General features: G+C 46.9%; 1 protein-coding gene across 1 annotated transcript in view; it reads right to left on the bottom strand.

Moving 5' to 3' along the window:
- Positions 1-17,801, bottom strand: part of LOC111959008 (2-oxoisovalerate dehydrogenase subunit beta, mitochondrial) — an 88,577-nt gene that overhangs the window by 10,441 nt on the left and 60,335 nt on the right. The window contains exon 9 of the mRNA XM_023980404.2: positions 10,559-10,645. Within this exon, the coding sequence (XP_023836172.1) occupies positions 10,559-10,645 (87 nt within the window). The remainder of the gene's footprint in view (positions 1-10,558; positions 10,646-17,801) is intronic.

Below are 17,801 nucleotides of genomic sequence, written 5' to 3'. Positions count from 1 at the left end.
TAAGAATAGCTCTAATTCAAATCAAACTTTAAATGCACTTCAAATAAAGTTTGATTTGATTTAGTCCTATTCTTTAACTTCGATTTTTGGTTGAGATGGAGGTTTTTGGTTGAGATTCAATATAGTAATAACTTGTAGACTACATTTGAAATCAATCAACCATCCTTCAAATACAAGACAATATCCAAACATAAAGTGTATTATTAATATCATGAATTTGGCATCCTAATTATAGGGCTAATGGTACATTACCAAAAGTATGTGGACACCTGCTTGTCAAACATCTCATTCCAAAATCATGGGCATTAATATGGAGTTGGTCCCCCATTTGCTGCTATATTAGCCTCCACTCTTCTGGGAAGGCTTTCCACTAGATGTTGGAACTTTTCTGCAGGGACTTGCGTCTATTCAGCTACAAGAGCATTAGTGAGGTCTGGCACTGATGTTGGGAGATTAGGCCTGGCTCACAGTCGGCGTTCCAATTAATCCCAAAGGTGTTTGATGGCCAGTCAAATTCTTCCACACTGATCTCAACTAACCATTTCTGTATGGACCGCTCTCTGTGCACTGGGATATTGTCATGCTGAAACAGGAAAGGGCCTTCCCCAAACTGTTGCCACAAAGATGGAAGCACAAAATTGTTGCGAATGTCATTGAATGCTGTAGCGTTAAGATTTCCCTTCACTGCAACGACCGAACCATGAAAATCAGCTCCAGACCATTATTCCACCTCCACCAAACTTTACAGTTGGCACTATGCCATTGGGGCAGGTAGCGTTTGCCTGGCATCCGCCAAACCCAGATTTGTCCGTCGGACTGCTAGATGGTGAAGAGAGATTCATCACTCCAGAGGACACGTTTCCACTACTCCAGAGTCCAATGAGGGCGAGCTTTACACCACTCCAGGCGACAATAGGCATTGCACATGATGAACTTAGGCTTCTGTGCTGTGTGGTACTGCTGGGCCATGGAAACCTATTGCATGAAGCTCCCGACGAACAGTTATTGTGCTGACGTTGCTTCCAGAGGCAGTTTGGAACTTGGTAGTGAGTGTTGCAACCAAGGACTGAATACTATTGGGTCTGAATACTTATGTAAAAAATAAGAAAAATAAGATATTTCAGTTTAGTACTTTTTATACATTTCCAAACATTTCTAAAAACCTGTTTTTGCTTTGTCATTATGGGGTATTGTGTGTAGATTGATGTTGGGGGGGGAAACAATTTAAGCCATTTTACAATAAGGTTGTAACGTAACAAAATGTTGAATAATACTTTCCTTAATACTTTCCGAATGCACTGTGTGGAGCAGTACATAAGAAAGCATCAGTGAGATCTCACTGCTGGGGTACTTTCCACTGCCTAGTCTCTCAGCACCGTTTAATCTGTACCTTTATCAGTCTTACATAGGCCATTTCAACACCGCTCTGAAGTTGACAGCAGTCCATAGATTTATTTTACTGGGTTTACAAGTAATACATGGTGTGGTCATTTTTTTTATAAAGACATCTTGGAAAATCCATTTTGATCTTAAAAGTATTTGTTTATTTGCTTCCGTGGTTCCCCTATGAACAATGGTTTCAGAGGGTTCAAAGACAGCCGCAGTTAGTGGGTTCATCAACACTGGAAGCTTTTAGGGACTGATTAGAGGAGTTCATTATAGACTTCCTATGTGCTGGTACTTACATATATTACTTACTAAGCAACTTCCTGGAAGGAAAAATGAATCACACATTCTCTAATCATCCCGTTGAAGGTCAAATTTAGGGGAATTCCTTGCAATTTAGATTCAAATCTACCTCTGCAGGTAAAGGATGGACCAGTATGGATGAATTAATACCCAAACTGGCCAATGAGGGTTTCATGCTAGACTGTGGCCATTCAACCCATCAACTGGCAAAGAGGAGAACATGGAGCATGGAGCTACTCTACCACAGCCTGTGTACTATCCAATTTGACTTTCCTCAGTGTGTGTGAAGCTTAACAGGCCTCTTCCATAAACACATCCCTTTGAAGGCCATTGGTGTACCCTGTGAGGGAGAGAGACAGAGGGCATCCAGCCATGGTTTTACAGTGGAAGAAGGTGCAGGAAAACAGCGCCTGAGGAAACAAACCAGCTTTATTTTATTAATTTTTTCAACCAGGAAATGCTCACTCTTTAAAACGGCCTGACAGGCAAACAAGGGTTCTGCTTCTGATTCGGGAAGGCAATTATGTCAGAAAAACGCAGGCTTTCAACTTTGACCAACGCCAACTAGGCCGGAATGGAAGACGGCCATCTTTGATGTGAGGCCCGGACCAGTAGCACCACAACTCAGCGATAAGCGTCGGGTTGGAGTTTGATGCTAGACTCCGCGCCCTTCCCATTACACACAAATAAAGGAAGGAACTCGGCAGAGCAAACCAGTGTGGATGATTCCAACGTGTCTGAAAGCTGTGGTAGGTCAAGAGCAAAGGTTACGGGACCAAAGGCAGTGTGTAATTAAGCAATAAGGCCCGAGGGGGTGTGGTATATACCACAGCTAAGGGCTGTTCTTAAGCACGACATAACTATTGGTATTATCAACTGGTTACCAACTTAATTAGAGAAGTAAAAATATATCTTTTTTCATACCTGTGGTATACAATCTGATATAGCACGGCTGTCAGCCAATCAGCATTCAGAGCTCGAACCACCCAGTTTAGAATCTGGGATTGGTGTTTGCAGTGACTGGGGAGATGYAGCATGAACTGTAGGTACTCAATAAAAAAATAAAACCACATGGAAGGTCTATTTTTGCTTGTGTATCTCAAGTAACGCTTCGTCCCTAAGTGTACCTCCGTCTATAGCGTGAAACAGACTTAAAGCCAGTGTTGCTTGTAAGCACAGCCTCTACTGCACGATCCAATCCCAGGGGTCTAGCCTATAAATACTATACAGTACCAGTCAAAAGTTAGGACACCTACTCATTCAAGGGATTTCCTTTATTTTTGTACTATTTTCTTCATTGTAGAATAATAGTGAAGACRTCAAAACTATGAAATAACACATGGTTTTTGCGACTGCACTTGAGGAAACGTTCAAAGTTCTTGAAATGTTCCGCATTGACTGACCTTCATGTCTTAAAGTAATGATGGACTGTCGTTTCTCTTTGCTTATTTGAGGAGCTGTTCTTGCCACAATATGGACGTGGTATTTTACCAAATAGGGCTATCTTCTGTATACCACCCCTACCTTGTCACAACAAAACTGATTGTCTCAAATGCATTAAGGAACATTTATGGAATTTAACTTAACGCACACATGTGAATTGAAATGCATTCCAGGTGACTACCTCGCAAAGCTGGTTGAGAGAATGCCAAGGGTGTGGAATGCTGTCATCAAGGCAAAGGGTGGCCACTTTTTTTTGGTTACTACATGATTCCATACGTTTGACTGGTACTGTATGTAGCACAGCGAGGTCCGTGTGTTAATTGTCACAAAGCTGTATGCACAGCAGTATGGGAGAGGCTGCTCAACTTTACCATGGCACTCTTTGTATCCCTGAGGTCCATTGTAAGTCAGCAGAGAAGCACTGATATAGAGGTCAGCCAATGACAACACCTTTTGTGAGGTGTAGCTAATCCACCGAATGGAAACTTTCAAACCCTTAACGCCGCTGTTCCAAATTTAAAAGAAAGTCAAACTAATCCATAATTGGACCGTGCTTACACTGCCCCGAGGCAGTTGGCTTTGACCCGATTATCCTTCAGTTTCACCCTGCTGTCCAGACATAATACATTGACAAAAGCATTCTGTATAGCCACTCCTGGAGGCACTAACACGTGGAAAGGGGTGGAAAGAGTTTTTGCACATGCCTCAGAGCCAGATAACAAAACAGCTGATGACATGCTGCTGAGACAAAACAGCTGAACGCCGGGGTAAGCCTACTGGACGGCCTGATCTCAATTATTTATTCTTCAACAATCCAAATGAAACAACAAGCTCCAGGGTGGGTAAATCAAGGCATACTCCCAGCCCTGTCACTTCAAAAGAAAATCTATTTGCACATTGTTCAAAGTATATTTCACATAAAGAATAGAAGAAAAGTTGAGTCCTGGACTCTGACAGCTGAGCATGCACTTCGTCAATCGTAATAGTAACCCATACCAGACTATAAGCCATTAGTATCCAGGCCTTCATTCCCGCCATGAATGGGATATTCCAGGCCGAGTCTTGCCTTTGACCCTGGTAGTAAGGTGTGGCGCAGGTCTCCTCTCTGCTTCTGACTGGTTGTGAGGTGTGGCGCAGGTCTCCTCTCTTGCTTCTGACTGGTTGTGAGGGTGGCGCAGGTCTCCCTCTCTGCTTCTGACTGGTTGTGAGGTGTGGCGCAGGTCTCCCTCTCTGCTTCTGACTGGTTGTGAGGTGTGGCGCAGGTCTCCCTCTCTGCTTCTGACTGGTTGTGAGGTGTGGCGCAGGTCTCCTCTCTGCTTCTGACTGGTTGTGAGGTGTGGCGCAGGTCTCCTCTCTGCTTCTGACTGGTTGTGAGGTGTGGCGCAGTTCCCTCTCTGCTTCTGACTGGTTGTGAGGTGTGGCGCAGGTCTCCCTCTCTGCTTCTGACTGGTTGTGAGGTGTGGCGCAGGTCTCCCTCTCTGCTTCTGACTGGTTGTTTGAGGTGTGGCGCAGGTCTCCCTCTCTGCTTCTGACTGGTTGTGAGGTGTGGCGCAGGTCTCCCTCTCTGCTTCTGACTGGTTGTGAGGTGTGGCGCAGGTCTCCTCTCTGCTTCTGACTGGTTGTGAGGTGTGGCGCAGGTCTCCCTCTCTGCTTCTGACTGGTTGTGAGGTGTGGCGCAGGTCTCCCTCTCTGCTTCTGACTGGTTGTGAGGTGTGGCGCAGGTCTCCCTCTCTGCTTCTTGACTGGTTGTGAGGTGTGGCGCAGGTCTCGCTCTTGCCTTTCTGACTGGTTGTGAGGTGTGGCGCAGGTCTCCCTCTCTGCTTCTGACTGGTTGTGAGGTGTGGCGCAGGTCTCCCCTCTCTGCTTCTGACTGGTTGTGAGGTGTGGCGCAGGTCTCCCTCTCTGCTTCTGACTGGTTGTGAGGTGTGGCGCAGGTCTCCCTCTCTGCTTCTGACTGGTATTGTGAGTGGCGCAGGTCTCCCTCTGCCTGCTCTGACTGGTTGTGAGTGTGGCGCAGGTCTCCCTCTCTGCTTCTGACTGGTTGTAGGTGTTGGCGCAGGTCTCCCTCTGCCTTCTGACTGGTTGTGAGGTGTGGCGCAGTCCCCTCTCTGCTTCTGACTGGTTGTGAGGTGTGGGCAGGTCTCCCTCTCTGCTTCTGACGGTTGTGAGGTGTGGCGCAGGTCTCCCTCTCTGGTCTGACTGGTTGTGAGGTGTGGCGCAGGTCTCCCTCTCTGCTTCTGACTGGTTGTGAGGTGTGGCGGGTCTCCCTCTCTGCTTCTGACTGGTTGTGAGGTGTGGCGCAGGTCTCCCTCTCTGCTTCTGACTGGTATGTGAGTGTGGCGCAGGTCTCCCTCTCTGCTTGACTGGTTGTGAGGTGTGGGCGCAGGTCTCCCTCTCTGCTTCTGACTGGTTTGTGAGGTGTGGCGCAGTCTCCCTCTCTGCTTCTGACTGGTTGTGAGGTGTGGCGCAGGTCTCCCTCTCTGCTTCTGACTCGGTTGTGAGGTGTGGCGCAGGTCCCCTCTCTGCTTCTGACTGGTTGTGAGGTGTGGCGCAGGTCTCCCTCTCTGCTTCTGACTGGTTGTGAGGTGGCGCAGGTCTCCCTCTCTGTGCTTCTGACTGTTTGTGAGGTGTGGTGCAGGTCTCCATCTCTGCTGTTGACCCTGGTTGTGAGGTGTGTGCAGGTCTCCTCTCTGCTGTTGACCCTGGTTGTGAGGTGTGTGTGCAGGTCTCCTCTCTGCTGTTTGACCCTGGTATGTGAGGTGGGTGCAGGTCTCCTCTCTGCTGTTGACCCTGGTATGTGAGGTGAGGTGGTGCAGGTCTCCATCTCTGCTGTTGACCCTGGTTGTGAGGTGGGTGCAGGTCTCCATCTCTGCTGTTGACCCTGGTATGTGAGGTGTGGTGCAGGTCTCCATCTCTGTCTGTTGACCCTGGTTTGTGAGGTGTGGTGCAGGTCTCCATCTCTGCTGTTGACCTGTGGTTGTGAGGTGTGTGCAGTCTCACTCTCTGCTGTTGACCCTGGTTTGTGAGGTGTGGTGCAGTCTCACTCTCTGCTGTTGACCCTGGTATGTGAGGTGTGGTGCAGGTCTCCATCTCTGCTGTTGACCCTGGTGTGAGTGTGGTGCAGTCTATCTCTGCGTGACCCTGGTTTGTGAGGTGTGGTGCAGGTCTCACTCTCTGCTGTTGACCCTGGTTTGTGAGGTGTGGTGCAGGTCTCCATCTCTGCTGTTGACCCTGGTTTGTGAGGTGTGGTGCAGGTCTCCATCTCTGCGTTTGACCCTGGTTGTGAGGTGTGGTGCAGGTCTCCATCTCTGCTGTTGACCCTGGTTTGTGAGGTGTGGTGCAGGTCTCCATCTCTGCTGTTGACCCTGGTATGTGAGGTGTGGTGCAGGTCTCCATCTCTGCTGTTGACCCTGGTTTGTGAGGTGTGGTGCAGGTCTCCATCTCTGCTGTTGACCCTGGTTTGTGAGGTGTGGGTGCAGGTCTCCATCTCTGCTGTTGACCCTGGTATGTGAGTGTGGTGCAGGTCTCCATCTCTGCTGTTGACCCTTGGTTTGTGAGGTGTGGTGCAGGTCTCCATCTCTGCTGTTGACCCGGTTTGTGAGGTGTGGTGCAGGTCTCCATCTCTGCTGTTGACCCTGGTTGTGAGGTGAGTTGCAGGTCTCCATCTCTGCTGTTGACCCTGGTTTGTGAGGTGTGGTGCAGGTCTCCATCTCTGCTGTTGACCCTGGTTTGTGAGGTGTGGTGCAGGTCTCCATCTCTGCTGTTGACCCTTGGTATGTGAGGTGAGGTGCAGGTCCCATCTCTGCTGTTGACCCTGGTTGTAGGTGAGGTGCAGGTCTCCATCTCTGCTGTTGACCCTGGTATGTGAGGTGTGGTGCAGGTCTCCATCTCTGCTGTTGACCCTGGTATGTGAGGGTGGGTGCAGGTCTCCATCTCTGCTGTTGACACCTGGTTTGTGAGGTGTGGTGCAGGTCTCCATCTCTGCTGTTGACCCTGGTTTGTGAGGTGAGGTGCAGGTCTCCATCTCTGCTGTTGACCCTGGTATGTGAGGTGAGGTGCAGGTCTCCATCTCTGCTGTTGACCCTGGTATGTGAGGTGTGGTGCAGGTCTCCATCTCTGCTGTTGACCCTGGTATGTGAGGTGAGGTGCAGGTCACCCTCTCTGCTGTTGACCCTTGGTATTGTGAGGTGTGTGCAGGTCTCCATCTCTGCTGTTGACCCTGGTATGTGAGGTGTGTGCAGGTCTCCACTCTGCTGTTGACCCTGGTTTGTGAGGTGTGGTGCAGGTCACCCTCTCTGCTTTTGACTGGTTGTGAGGTGTGGTGCAGATCTCACTCTCCGCTCTAAGCTCTGGTGCTGCAGGTCTTCCTCTCTGCACTTGACTCTTGTTAAGTAGTGGATTAGGTCTCCCTTTCTGGTCGTTCCCTTGAGAGCACTTGATACATTGTTGTTGTAGTTCCCAGAGGCTTGACCCAGGTCCGATAGCTCAGCACATTTCTACTAAAAGCTCTATTTTTAGCGCTTTTTCCATTTCATCGCATTATCAGCGTGGAACCCACGCCACATCCCCGTTATTAGCGGGTGAGTCACCAYAGTCCGGCGAGTCGCAGTACTGACCGCCACCCGTGGCCATCTGTACAGGGGGCAAGTGGGCCCTCCAGAGCCAGCGAGGTCACGTTGCCAAGGGAACTTGGCCACGAGAGTGTGTGTGTGCCCTGCTCTTGAGGGGGGACAACGTGGCATGCGGCCGCAACACCTGGGTACACTTAGACATGAGGTGCAAGTGCATGTGATCATTTATTCTGTCAGTAGTGGTTGAGGATTCATTTGGCGCGAGATAAAAGCAGTCTCAACAATTCCTCATCATACACAAAGCTCATAAAGCTAATTGCTATGCACAATAAAAACGAGGTATTAAATGCTGTAAACAGTTCAATTCACCATATGCTTTCTCACATTCAACTGTGGAGCATGGCGGTCCATTTAAAACATTGGTTCATGACTAAAAATACTGCTGGTTACCTCGGGACACAAAACATGTGAAAACATGGCTATGACTCATAGACCAATAATCCTACCAATAAGCAGGTCTGGGGATAACAACAACATGAGTGACAGCCAGGGAGATGAGAAGGACCAATTCCAAGGCCCTCATCTCAGCGCTGATGCAGACACACAGGGCATCATCCACTTGAGGTAATGCCTACACTGAATAGCATGCCATTAACCGGATACCTTTGATTGTGGTCTATGGGAAAAAAATCTAAATAATAATTTTTAAAAACGCCCTGCCGAAAAGGGTCATAATCATAACTCAGGAATAGCTCAAGGAGGTGAAACTATGGCTCAAACCCTCTCACGTTCTCCCTGAAGGGAACACAGCAAATACTTTGATCATGCCCTCACCAGGCCAGAGCAGAGTCTTCATTAGACAGAGGGAGGGAGGGGAGGGGAGGGAGAGAAAGAGGATACACCTCCAGTACATTCCACGAGCAAAAATGAATCCACAGACAAGGTTGAGTATTAGTTTCAACTGGCTTGATCCAATATATATTACTCATTTCAACTGACAAAGTTTAACAAGTTTCAGTATGACATATCTGACAGGCTACAGGTCAAARGTTTTAGAACACCTACTCATTCAAGGGATTTTCTTWATTTTTTACTATTTTCTAGATTGTAGAATAATAGTGAAGACATCAAAACTATGAAATAACACATATGGAATCATGTAGTAACCAAAAAAAGTGTTAAACAAATCAAAATATATTTTATATTTGAGATTCTTCAAATAGGCACCATTTGCCTTGACAGCTTTGCACACTCTTGGCATTCTCTGAACCAGCTTCACCTGGAATGCTTTTTCAAAAGTCTTGAAGGAGTTCCCACATATGCTGAGCACTTGTTGGCTGCTTTTCCTTTACTCTGCGGTCCGACTCATYCCAAACCTTCTCAATTTGGTTGAGGTCGGGGAATTGTGGAGGCCAGGTAATCTGATGTAGCACTTCATCACTCTCCTTCTTGGTCAAATAGCTCTTACACAGCCTGGAGATGTGTTGGTTCATTGTCCTGTTGAAAAACAAATGATAGTCCCACTAAGAGCAAACCAGATGGGATGGTGTATCGCTGCAGAATGCTGTGGAAGCCATGCTGGTTAAGTGAGCCTTGAATTCTAAATAAAATCAGACCGTGTCACCAGCAAAGCACCCCCACATCATAACACTAACTCCTCCATGCTTYACGGTGGGAAATACACATGCAGAGATCATCCGTTCACCCACACTGCGTCTCACAAAGACACGGCGGTTGGAACCAAAAATCTCCAATTTGGACTCCAGACCAAAGGACAAATTTCCACCGGTCTAATGTTCATTGCTCGTGTTTCTAGGCCCAAGGAAGTCTCTTCATCTAATTGGTGTCCTTTAGTAGTGGTTTCTTTGCAGCAATTCAACCATGAAGGCCTGACTCACGCAGTCTCCTCTGAACAGTTGATGTTGAAATGTGTCTGTTACTTTTACTCCGTGAAGCATTTATTTGGGCTGCAATTTCTGAGGCTGGTAACTCTGATGAAATTATCCTCTGCAGCAGAGGTAACTCTGGGTCTTCCTTTCCTGTGGCGGTCCTCATGAGAGCCAGTTTCATCATAGTGCTTGATGGTTTTTGCGACTGCACTTGAAGAAACTTTCAAAGTTCTTGAAATATTCCGTATTGACTGACCTTCATGTCTTAAAGTAATAATGGACTGTCGTTTCTCTTTGCTTATTTGAGCTGTTCTTGCCATAATATGGACTTGGTATTTTACCTATAGGGCTATCTTCTGTATACCACCCCTACCTTGTCACAACACAACTGATTGGCTCAAACGCATTAAGGAAAGAAATTCCATAAATTAACTTTAACAAGGCACACCTGTTAAATGAAATGCATTGCAGGTGACTACCTCATGAAGCTGGTTGAGAGAATGCCAAGAGTGTGCAAAGCTGTCATCAAGTCAAAGGGTGGCTATTTGAAGAATCTCAAATATAAAATATATTTTGATTTGTTAAACACTTTTTTTTTGGTTACTACATGATTCCATATGTGTTATTTCATAGTTTTTATGGCTTCACTATTACTTTACAATGTAGAAAATAGTATAAATAAAGAAAAAACCTTGAACGAGTAGGTGTTTTAAAACTTTTGACCGGAAGTGTATCTGTCAGTGCCTCTTAAACTCAGATTTATTGCCTGACCCCGAGGACACCCACTGACAGACATTTGAATTTCATTTCACATTTCAAACAGAGAAAGTCCAACCCAAACCCCCATCCCCACAGATATAGTTACCCTACTGTCCATGTGCAATCCGTCCCACATCTCACCTCTGATGGCCTCCTGGGATTCCAATAGAACCCTCCGCATGCATGACCACACACAAACACACTTACTTGCACTGTGGAGCTGATCTCGGCAGCAAAGCCTCCGGTGATTGGAGCCTCGTGACTGATAAGTAGCCGTCCGGTCTTGGCCACCGACTGAAAAACACAACACACACAGTCTGATCAATACAGTGTGACACAGCACCCACTGACAAAATCTATGGTTACTGTAGACATAATGTCTCTCCCCAGCCTGCCTGTGGTGTCTAAGGCAAGCACGTGGCAGGCAATGAGACCAGCAGCGTATTATGGTACCATGACAAATGTACAAYGGGGTAGAGGGTGAACATGATTTGAGTAGGCAAATACAGTTTGTAGCATGTTCTAACACAGGGGTTCACAACCTTTTCCCCCCCGAGGGAACCCTATTTCACATTTGATACATTTAGTACAGTTAGTTCAGTCAGCCCATGAGTAACAATTCATCACAATATGAATAGCCCCCGGAGATAATAAATACTTAAACTCACACACACACACGCAAATCCCATTCTAACAGCATTTGTGCAGCATATGTGTGTGTGTGCACAAACGAGTGCAGTATTTTCCATAAGCGCTGGCCTTCGGCTAAAAAGCTTCAGATAGTTAGCAGGCTACTTTTTCCACTTAATTGATTAACTCGGCTTCTTCATTGAAAAGTTTCAATTCACTAGCCAGAAAAGTCTGTATAGCCTTCTCCCAATAGAATGAACTAAACTGAACAAAAAAATAAAATGTCCTCTCACTGTCAACTGTGTTTATTTTCAGCGAACTTAACATGTGTAAATATTTGTATGAACATAACAAGATTCAACAACTGAGACATAAACTGAACAGGTTCCACAGACATGTGACTAACAGACATGGAATAATGTGTCCCTGAACAAAGCGGGGGTCAAAATCAACAGTAGCAGTCAGTATCTGGTGTGGCCACCAGCTGCATTAAGTACTGCAGTGCATTTCCTCCTCATGGACTGCACCAGATTTGCCAGTTCTTGCTGTAAGATGTTACCCGACTCTTCCACCAAGGCACCTGCAAGTTCCCGGACATTTCTGGGGGGAATGGCCCTAGCCTTCACCCTGCGATCCAACAGGTCTCAGACGTGCTCAATGGGACTGAGATCCAGGCTCTTTGCTGGCCATGGCAGAACACTGACATCCCTACCTTGCAGGAAATCATGCACAGGACGAGCAGTATGGCTGGTGGCACTCATGCTGGAGGGTCATGTCAGGATGAGCCTGCAGGAAGGGTACCACATGAGGGAGGAGGATGTCTTCCCTGTAACGCACAGCATTGAGATTGCCTGCAATGACAACAAGCTCAGTCCGATGACGCTGTGACACACCGCCCCAGACCATGACGGACCCTCCACCTCCAAATCGATCCCGCTCCAGAGTACAGGCCTCGGTTTAACGCTCATTCCTTCGACGATAAACGCGAATCCGACCATCACCCCTGGTGAGACAAAACCGCAACTCGTCAGTGAAGAGCACTTTTTGCCAGTCCTGTCTGGCCCAGCAACGGTGGGTTTGTGCCCATAGGCGACGTTGTTGCCGGTGATGTCTGGTGAGGACCTGCCTTAACAACAGGCCTACAAGCCCTTAGTCCAGCCTCTCTCAGCCTATTGCGAACAGTCTGAGCACTGATGGAGGGATTGTGCGTTCCCGGTGTAACTCGGGCAGTTGTTGCCATCCTGTACCTGTCCCGCAGATGTGATGTTCGGATGTACCGATCCTGTGCAGGTGTTGTTACATGTGGTCTGCCACTGAGGGCGATCAGCTGTCCATCCCGTCTCCCTGTAGCGCTGTCTTAGGCGTCTCACAGTACGGACATTGCAATTTATTGCCCTGGCCACATCTGCAGTCCTCATGCCTCCTTGCAGCATGCCTAAGGCACACATAGACAGATGAACAGGGACCCTGGGCATCTTTCTTTTGGTGTTTTTCCAGAGTCAGATAAAAGGCCTCTAGTGTCCTAAGTTTTCATAACTGTGACCTTAATTGCCTACCGTCTGTAAAGTGTAGACTAGATTTAGTATTTGCCAGAGTAAATTTATTTGTAAGACTAGTTTTTTCTGACTAGATTACTTATCTACCACCTTCCCTCAAAGTCCCACCCACAGTGATTGATTGATTGACAGGTCTGGAACCCTAACAACTCTGACTCACAAACATCCTGTCCCTTCCCCTGACAATCCCACCCACAGTGATCGATTGACAGGCCAAACTGTTAAAGGGACAGTTCACCTAAATTACAAAAAGACACATTGTACTGTACTGATGTGCAAGCATGATTCAGAAGATGGAGAGAGAGATGTGAAATTAGCTAGAGGAGGATGAACTTTTTCAATGATAACTAGGCCTTTCTATCACGTTTCACGTTAGATTTATTAACCACAAAAAGGTAAGACGTGTTTTTAATTCTGGTGCCGCTCTGCAAAGACAAGCTTCTTAGCTAGCTAGGTCAAAAGGACATTCAAAGTTCTTCCATATAAGCCGCTCCTCCTAGATAGAATTCTGTGGCCCTAATTCAAATAATGCATGTCATAACAAGATGCCCACTGCCTCACGCCTTCTCCTTAACACTCTCCCGCTCTTTTCTGCCACTCGCAACATTTCTGTTGCATCTTGCTCCATAGTGTACACTTGTCTGTCCATCATGCATGTAAACAACTAGCTTGCCTGCTCTATCCGCAAAGGAATGATATAAACCGTTACTTTTTTATTGGTTCGAACTGGTTCAGAACTTTATTTTGCTGGTTGGAACAGTGGAGCGGAACGAACTGTATGTTTGCACGGCCAGGCTTTGCGTGATATGGATGTTGGAGAGAAGTAGGATGTGTTCTTTTGAAATGCTATCGGGGTTTGACTTAGGCTGGTAGACAACGAGCTGCATGACATGCTGAGAGAGCAGGATGATCATGGAGATCGCATCTCTCAGGCTGTTCATCTGGCTTTACTGTAAACCCTGCAGCAGCAGGACAACGAATAGGGTTGCGGTGGAGGAAGAAGATGCAACAGACCACAACGTATATCTAACACTATCGTATAGTCTGATCTCATCCAAACCTCGTCTGTCTCTCCTCAACTCCATCGTCTCCAAGTCTCCTAATCACATCGCTCTATCCTCAATAGATTATTTCCCTACTCTTGATTAGGAGACAAATAACAGCACAGCAATTATACTTGACGTAAGTACAGTTAGCTACTCCGTCAATCCAGTCTGTAAAAACCTGCTAGTGTTGTGGTAGTAATGGACTGGTTCAGCTGAAGTGTTTCTATTGGATCGTGCAGCCCTGAGCTGTGAGTGGAGAGAAATTGCTTCTCCGGTTTGGAATGAGAATATTGTTTCCACAGAGATGATGCACGACAGACAAAGCTGTGATTCTCTCACTTATACAAGAGGGTCTACTGCAGGCATGTGACACACTGCAACTAGAACAGACAGGAAGCAAATGAATCACCTGGCTCCTCCACCTTCTAAACCACTTGGCAAGTGAAGTCCCAATGTATCACAACACGCCCTATCTGCAATTCTGCAGCTTATATACAGCGTTATTTTTTACTTGGTGGTGTGGACTCCTGACCTCACTCGAAACATAGCCGAGAAATACGCAACACATGGATATAGAAAAAGACAAAAACATAGCTTCATTTGTTTACACCAAAAGGTACCACAGATACAGTATCCGAACCAAAAGTGTTCTGGGCGTCTCTGATGTTAAAGAGGTTGGTTGAGTGTTTGTTTACGTTGCTGAGGTCCCTGGTTTGGTTGCAACACACTGACTCGGTCAGAGACCACATACTAATATGGGGATCTCACCATGACAGTCTCCAGAGTCAACTTACTGGAAGAATGCCTGCTTTGACAGCCATGGCATTTCTAGGTATGGACCTCCGGTTGGGAGTAGGACTGTCCAATCACTCAGGAATAGATATTTGTACCATCCCTTTAAAATAATAAATTGCCATTAGATTTGTATCCCTGTCTACTGAGCTTGAGTAACTGGCTACAGATCTGGAAATTGGGAGAACAAGAGGGTAACGGTGCCTGGCAAACAGGGTAAAGCAGAGAGCAAATCAGTCAAGGGGTGAAAGAGGGCACCAATATCATGCTGTGACATGTTACGGAATATGACTCACAGGGAGTGTGAATAAGTGAGGCTACCGCCCAATTCCCTGCAGCTAAATTGACCCCATTCCTCCTGCTTGTTGTCACTCACACACACGAGAGAGATTGTGTTTAAATAAGTGTTTCACTTCACTACCTCAGTTAGCTGCATACCATACTCCAACAAAAGCACAATCTTCAGATGCTTCTAACACAAAGAAGGCAGCGCTGTTATTTCAATTTCGTGAGATAGCATTTCACCCCCCCGGGGGCCAGGGAATCGAATGACCCATTTAGTAATCACACTCCAAATGCCTTCTGGATTTCCGCACTACTAGGCGGGACGGTGGTTTGGGAAAGTCTCTCCCTGGCCCGACAAGTATTCTGATGTGTGATTGTGACTCCAGTGAATGCTGTGACAATGAGACAAGACAAAATGTAGCTATTGACATCTGGACCACACCACAGGGGTATTGCTGAATGTAAAGCAGGGGTGCCCAAAATGTTGGACTGTGTGGGCTAAATAGGAGTATGAGAAACAGGTGAGACTTGGGCCAAGAGTACGTTAGATTACACTCTTATTAATAGTCACAAAAATGCTATAAAATAAACACTATCAGATTCAAACTGAGGATTATTCCAGCTCCCAGATCTCTTTCCTCAAATGCTAGATCACACCCAGCAATTTTCTGTTATGAAGAAACGTACATTTTATTGTGAGCTAGACCGTTTAAAGCCATAATCACTGCTTATCCTTTTGGATAAAGATTTTGTGGGACAGACAAAAAATAACTACAGAGAAGAAACGGCTTCATGTCCATCTCTACTTTTCTTTCAATCTCTAATACGTCCGTCTGTCTTCTTTCAGTCTGTCTATTTTCTGTCCGCCTTCCTTCAGTCAGTCAGTCTTCCTTCTACCCGTTTTCAGTCTTCCATCAGTCAGTCAAGTCTTCCTTCTACCCGTTTTCAGTCTTCCGTCTGTCCGTCCCCGTCTGTCGCTCCCTGTCCGTCCCGGTCTTCCGCCTCCGTCCTCACCTCCCGCCTCCGTCCTCGCCTCCCGCGTGTCTGTCCGTCTGTCTCCCCCCCGCTCGTCTGTCAGTCCGTCGGTCCCCCGCCTGTCGGTGAGTGTCTGTCTGTCCGTCTTCCTTCCGCCTCTTTTCTTCGTGTTCCATTTATCAGTGTTCCGTCTGTCTGTCTCGCTCTCTCAGTGGCACACGGCGCTTTTAAAAAGGGCAAATACCATGGCGGTTGCCGTCAGACCTCAGCTTATATTGCTGACCTCACTGGCACTGTCCTACTCACTCATCACAAATCACTGCCTCACCCAGGGGACAGGGACGGGCCAGACACTTTTCTTGGACGCACAATCTCTGACAGCAGTGTACTCATTTACTCAAACATAGTAATTGAGGCCGGACCTTTAACCCTGACTCTTCAGAGGAGCCAGTGACCCTTTCTCAGAAGCACACTACCGATTGATTTCACTCATCAAAACCAATCATGGTGGTGAACTTGGTCCCAATGTCATAATGTCAATTTGCCTTATATAGACAGTGGTGGAGCCACAGCAGAGGGCCCAGACGTGAGCAGTAGGCTTTATCCACATGAGAATTATACGCTTGGAGCAATGAGAGCACACAGACATGCCATGAATCTCACTGTACACTCCAGCCAGACAAAGACAGGCATGCATACTAACAGGAGGCTTTTATTGCTACAATTTAACTCCTTGGACAGTGGCCTGATGAATCAGTGTGTGTGTGTGTGTGTGTGTGTGTGTGTGTGTGTGTGTGTGTGTGTGACAGAAGAAAAGGGAGATGAGGAGAGGAAGAGTGAATTAGTGTGTGTGTGTGATCCGTGTAATCAAGACTCAAGTAGAACTTTCAAAAACCCTCTGAGACAATGAGTACGGCGCTAGAAGGCTACACGATAAACCTCTCCTCCACCTCCTATATGAAAGAGTAAAGCATGAGAAGAGGAAGACAGGAAGGTAAAGGGGGAAATGTGGAGAAATTAAAATAAGAGAAAAGGAAGGGTGAAAGAGGAGAGGGAACGGGAAGGGAAATCTGAGAGAAGCGACGAAAGGCAGAAGTGGACAGAGGAGTGTAGAAGGTCGGCAGAGTTGGGTGGACGGTAAGAACCCAGAGTCAGTCGGGTGGATGAGTAGAGAGCAGAAAGGAGAGCATAGAGAGAGTCCGAGTGGTGCATGGTGGGAGAGGTTAATGTCCTCTCTGGAAAATATGGAAGACTTAAAAGAAAGGGTTGAAAGGGAAGAGAGAAAAGGAAGGGAAGGCAGAAAGAGGGCGACAAGATAAGAGCGTGAGAAAATAGAAATGGAATTGAATGGATGTCCATTGTAGTCATTCTATTTCAATAGGTGGGACAAAGGGGTTAATGTCCACTCTGGGTCTGTCGAGTCACAGTACCAGCCTGGGAGGAGGAAGGTCCTGACGGTAGGGTGGCGACAGTGGTGACTAAAACATTACTGCTCATTGTGCTGCAGGGCTTTCATTAACCCGGGCCCGCTCGCCGGAGAGGGAATGTCATGTTTACAGGCGTTCCCATACACACCCAACATAATGAGCAGAGCTCAGCTTCACTCTACTCTGCCTTGGAGTCCCAGGCCATGCAGCCTACGCTCCGGTCCCAACCACACTACCACCAACCAACATGCAGCCAGCCCAGCCAGCTAACCCAGTAGCACAGCCTTCAGGCTTGACCCACTCAGTCTGACTCTGCCTCCGGGTCACTGGATCCACTCATACGGACACGGTTCAAGGCTAAAATCCCTCAGTCGAACAGAAACTTGCCAGGAAATCAATTGAAGAAGTTGAACCTCGACTGATTGACAGTTCTATTATCGCCCAAGACCTGTCAATATTGCAATTCTGATGGCAGTTCAATAGATTTTCCTGGCTGCTTTGAAAATCTTCAGAAGCCGATATTGATGTCTGCGGGAAAGCAGAATGAAAGAGAGACACAAAGTACAACCCCAAACTGATCATGGACTCTCCCTCTGTAGGACTGTGTGCAGACAGAGAAGCTAACAAGCACTGCGGTTGAGTGGTACAGAAGAAATCAATGTGTTTCATATTAGCAAAAGTCCAACACAAGTTTTAAATTAGGAGAAACAGTTTATAAAATGTACAGTGGGGAGAACAA

Source organism: Salvelinus sp. IW2-2015, linkage group LG35, assembly GCF_002910315.2.
Source record: "Salvelinus sp. IW2-2015 linkage group LG35, ASM291031v2, whole genome shotgun sequence".
In the NCBI taxonomy this organism is placed as follows: domain Eukaryota; kingdom Metazoa; phylum Chordata; class Actinopteri; order Salmoniformes; family Salmonidae; genus Salvelinus; species Salvelinus sp. IW2-2015.
This window is presented reverse-complemented; position numbering and strand designations above follow the sequence as displayed.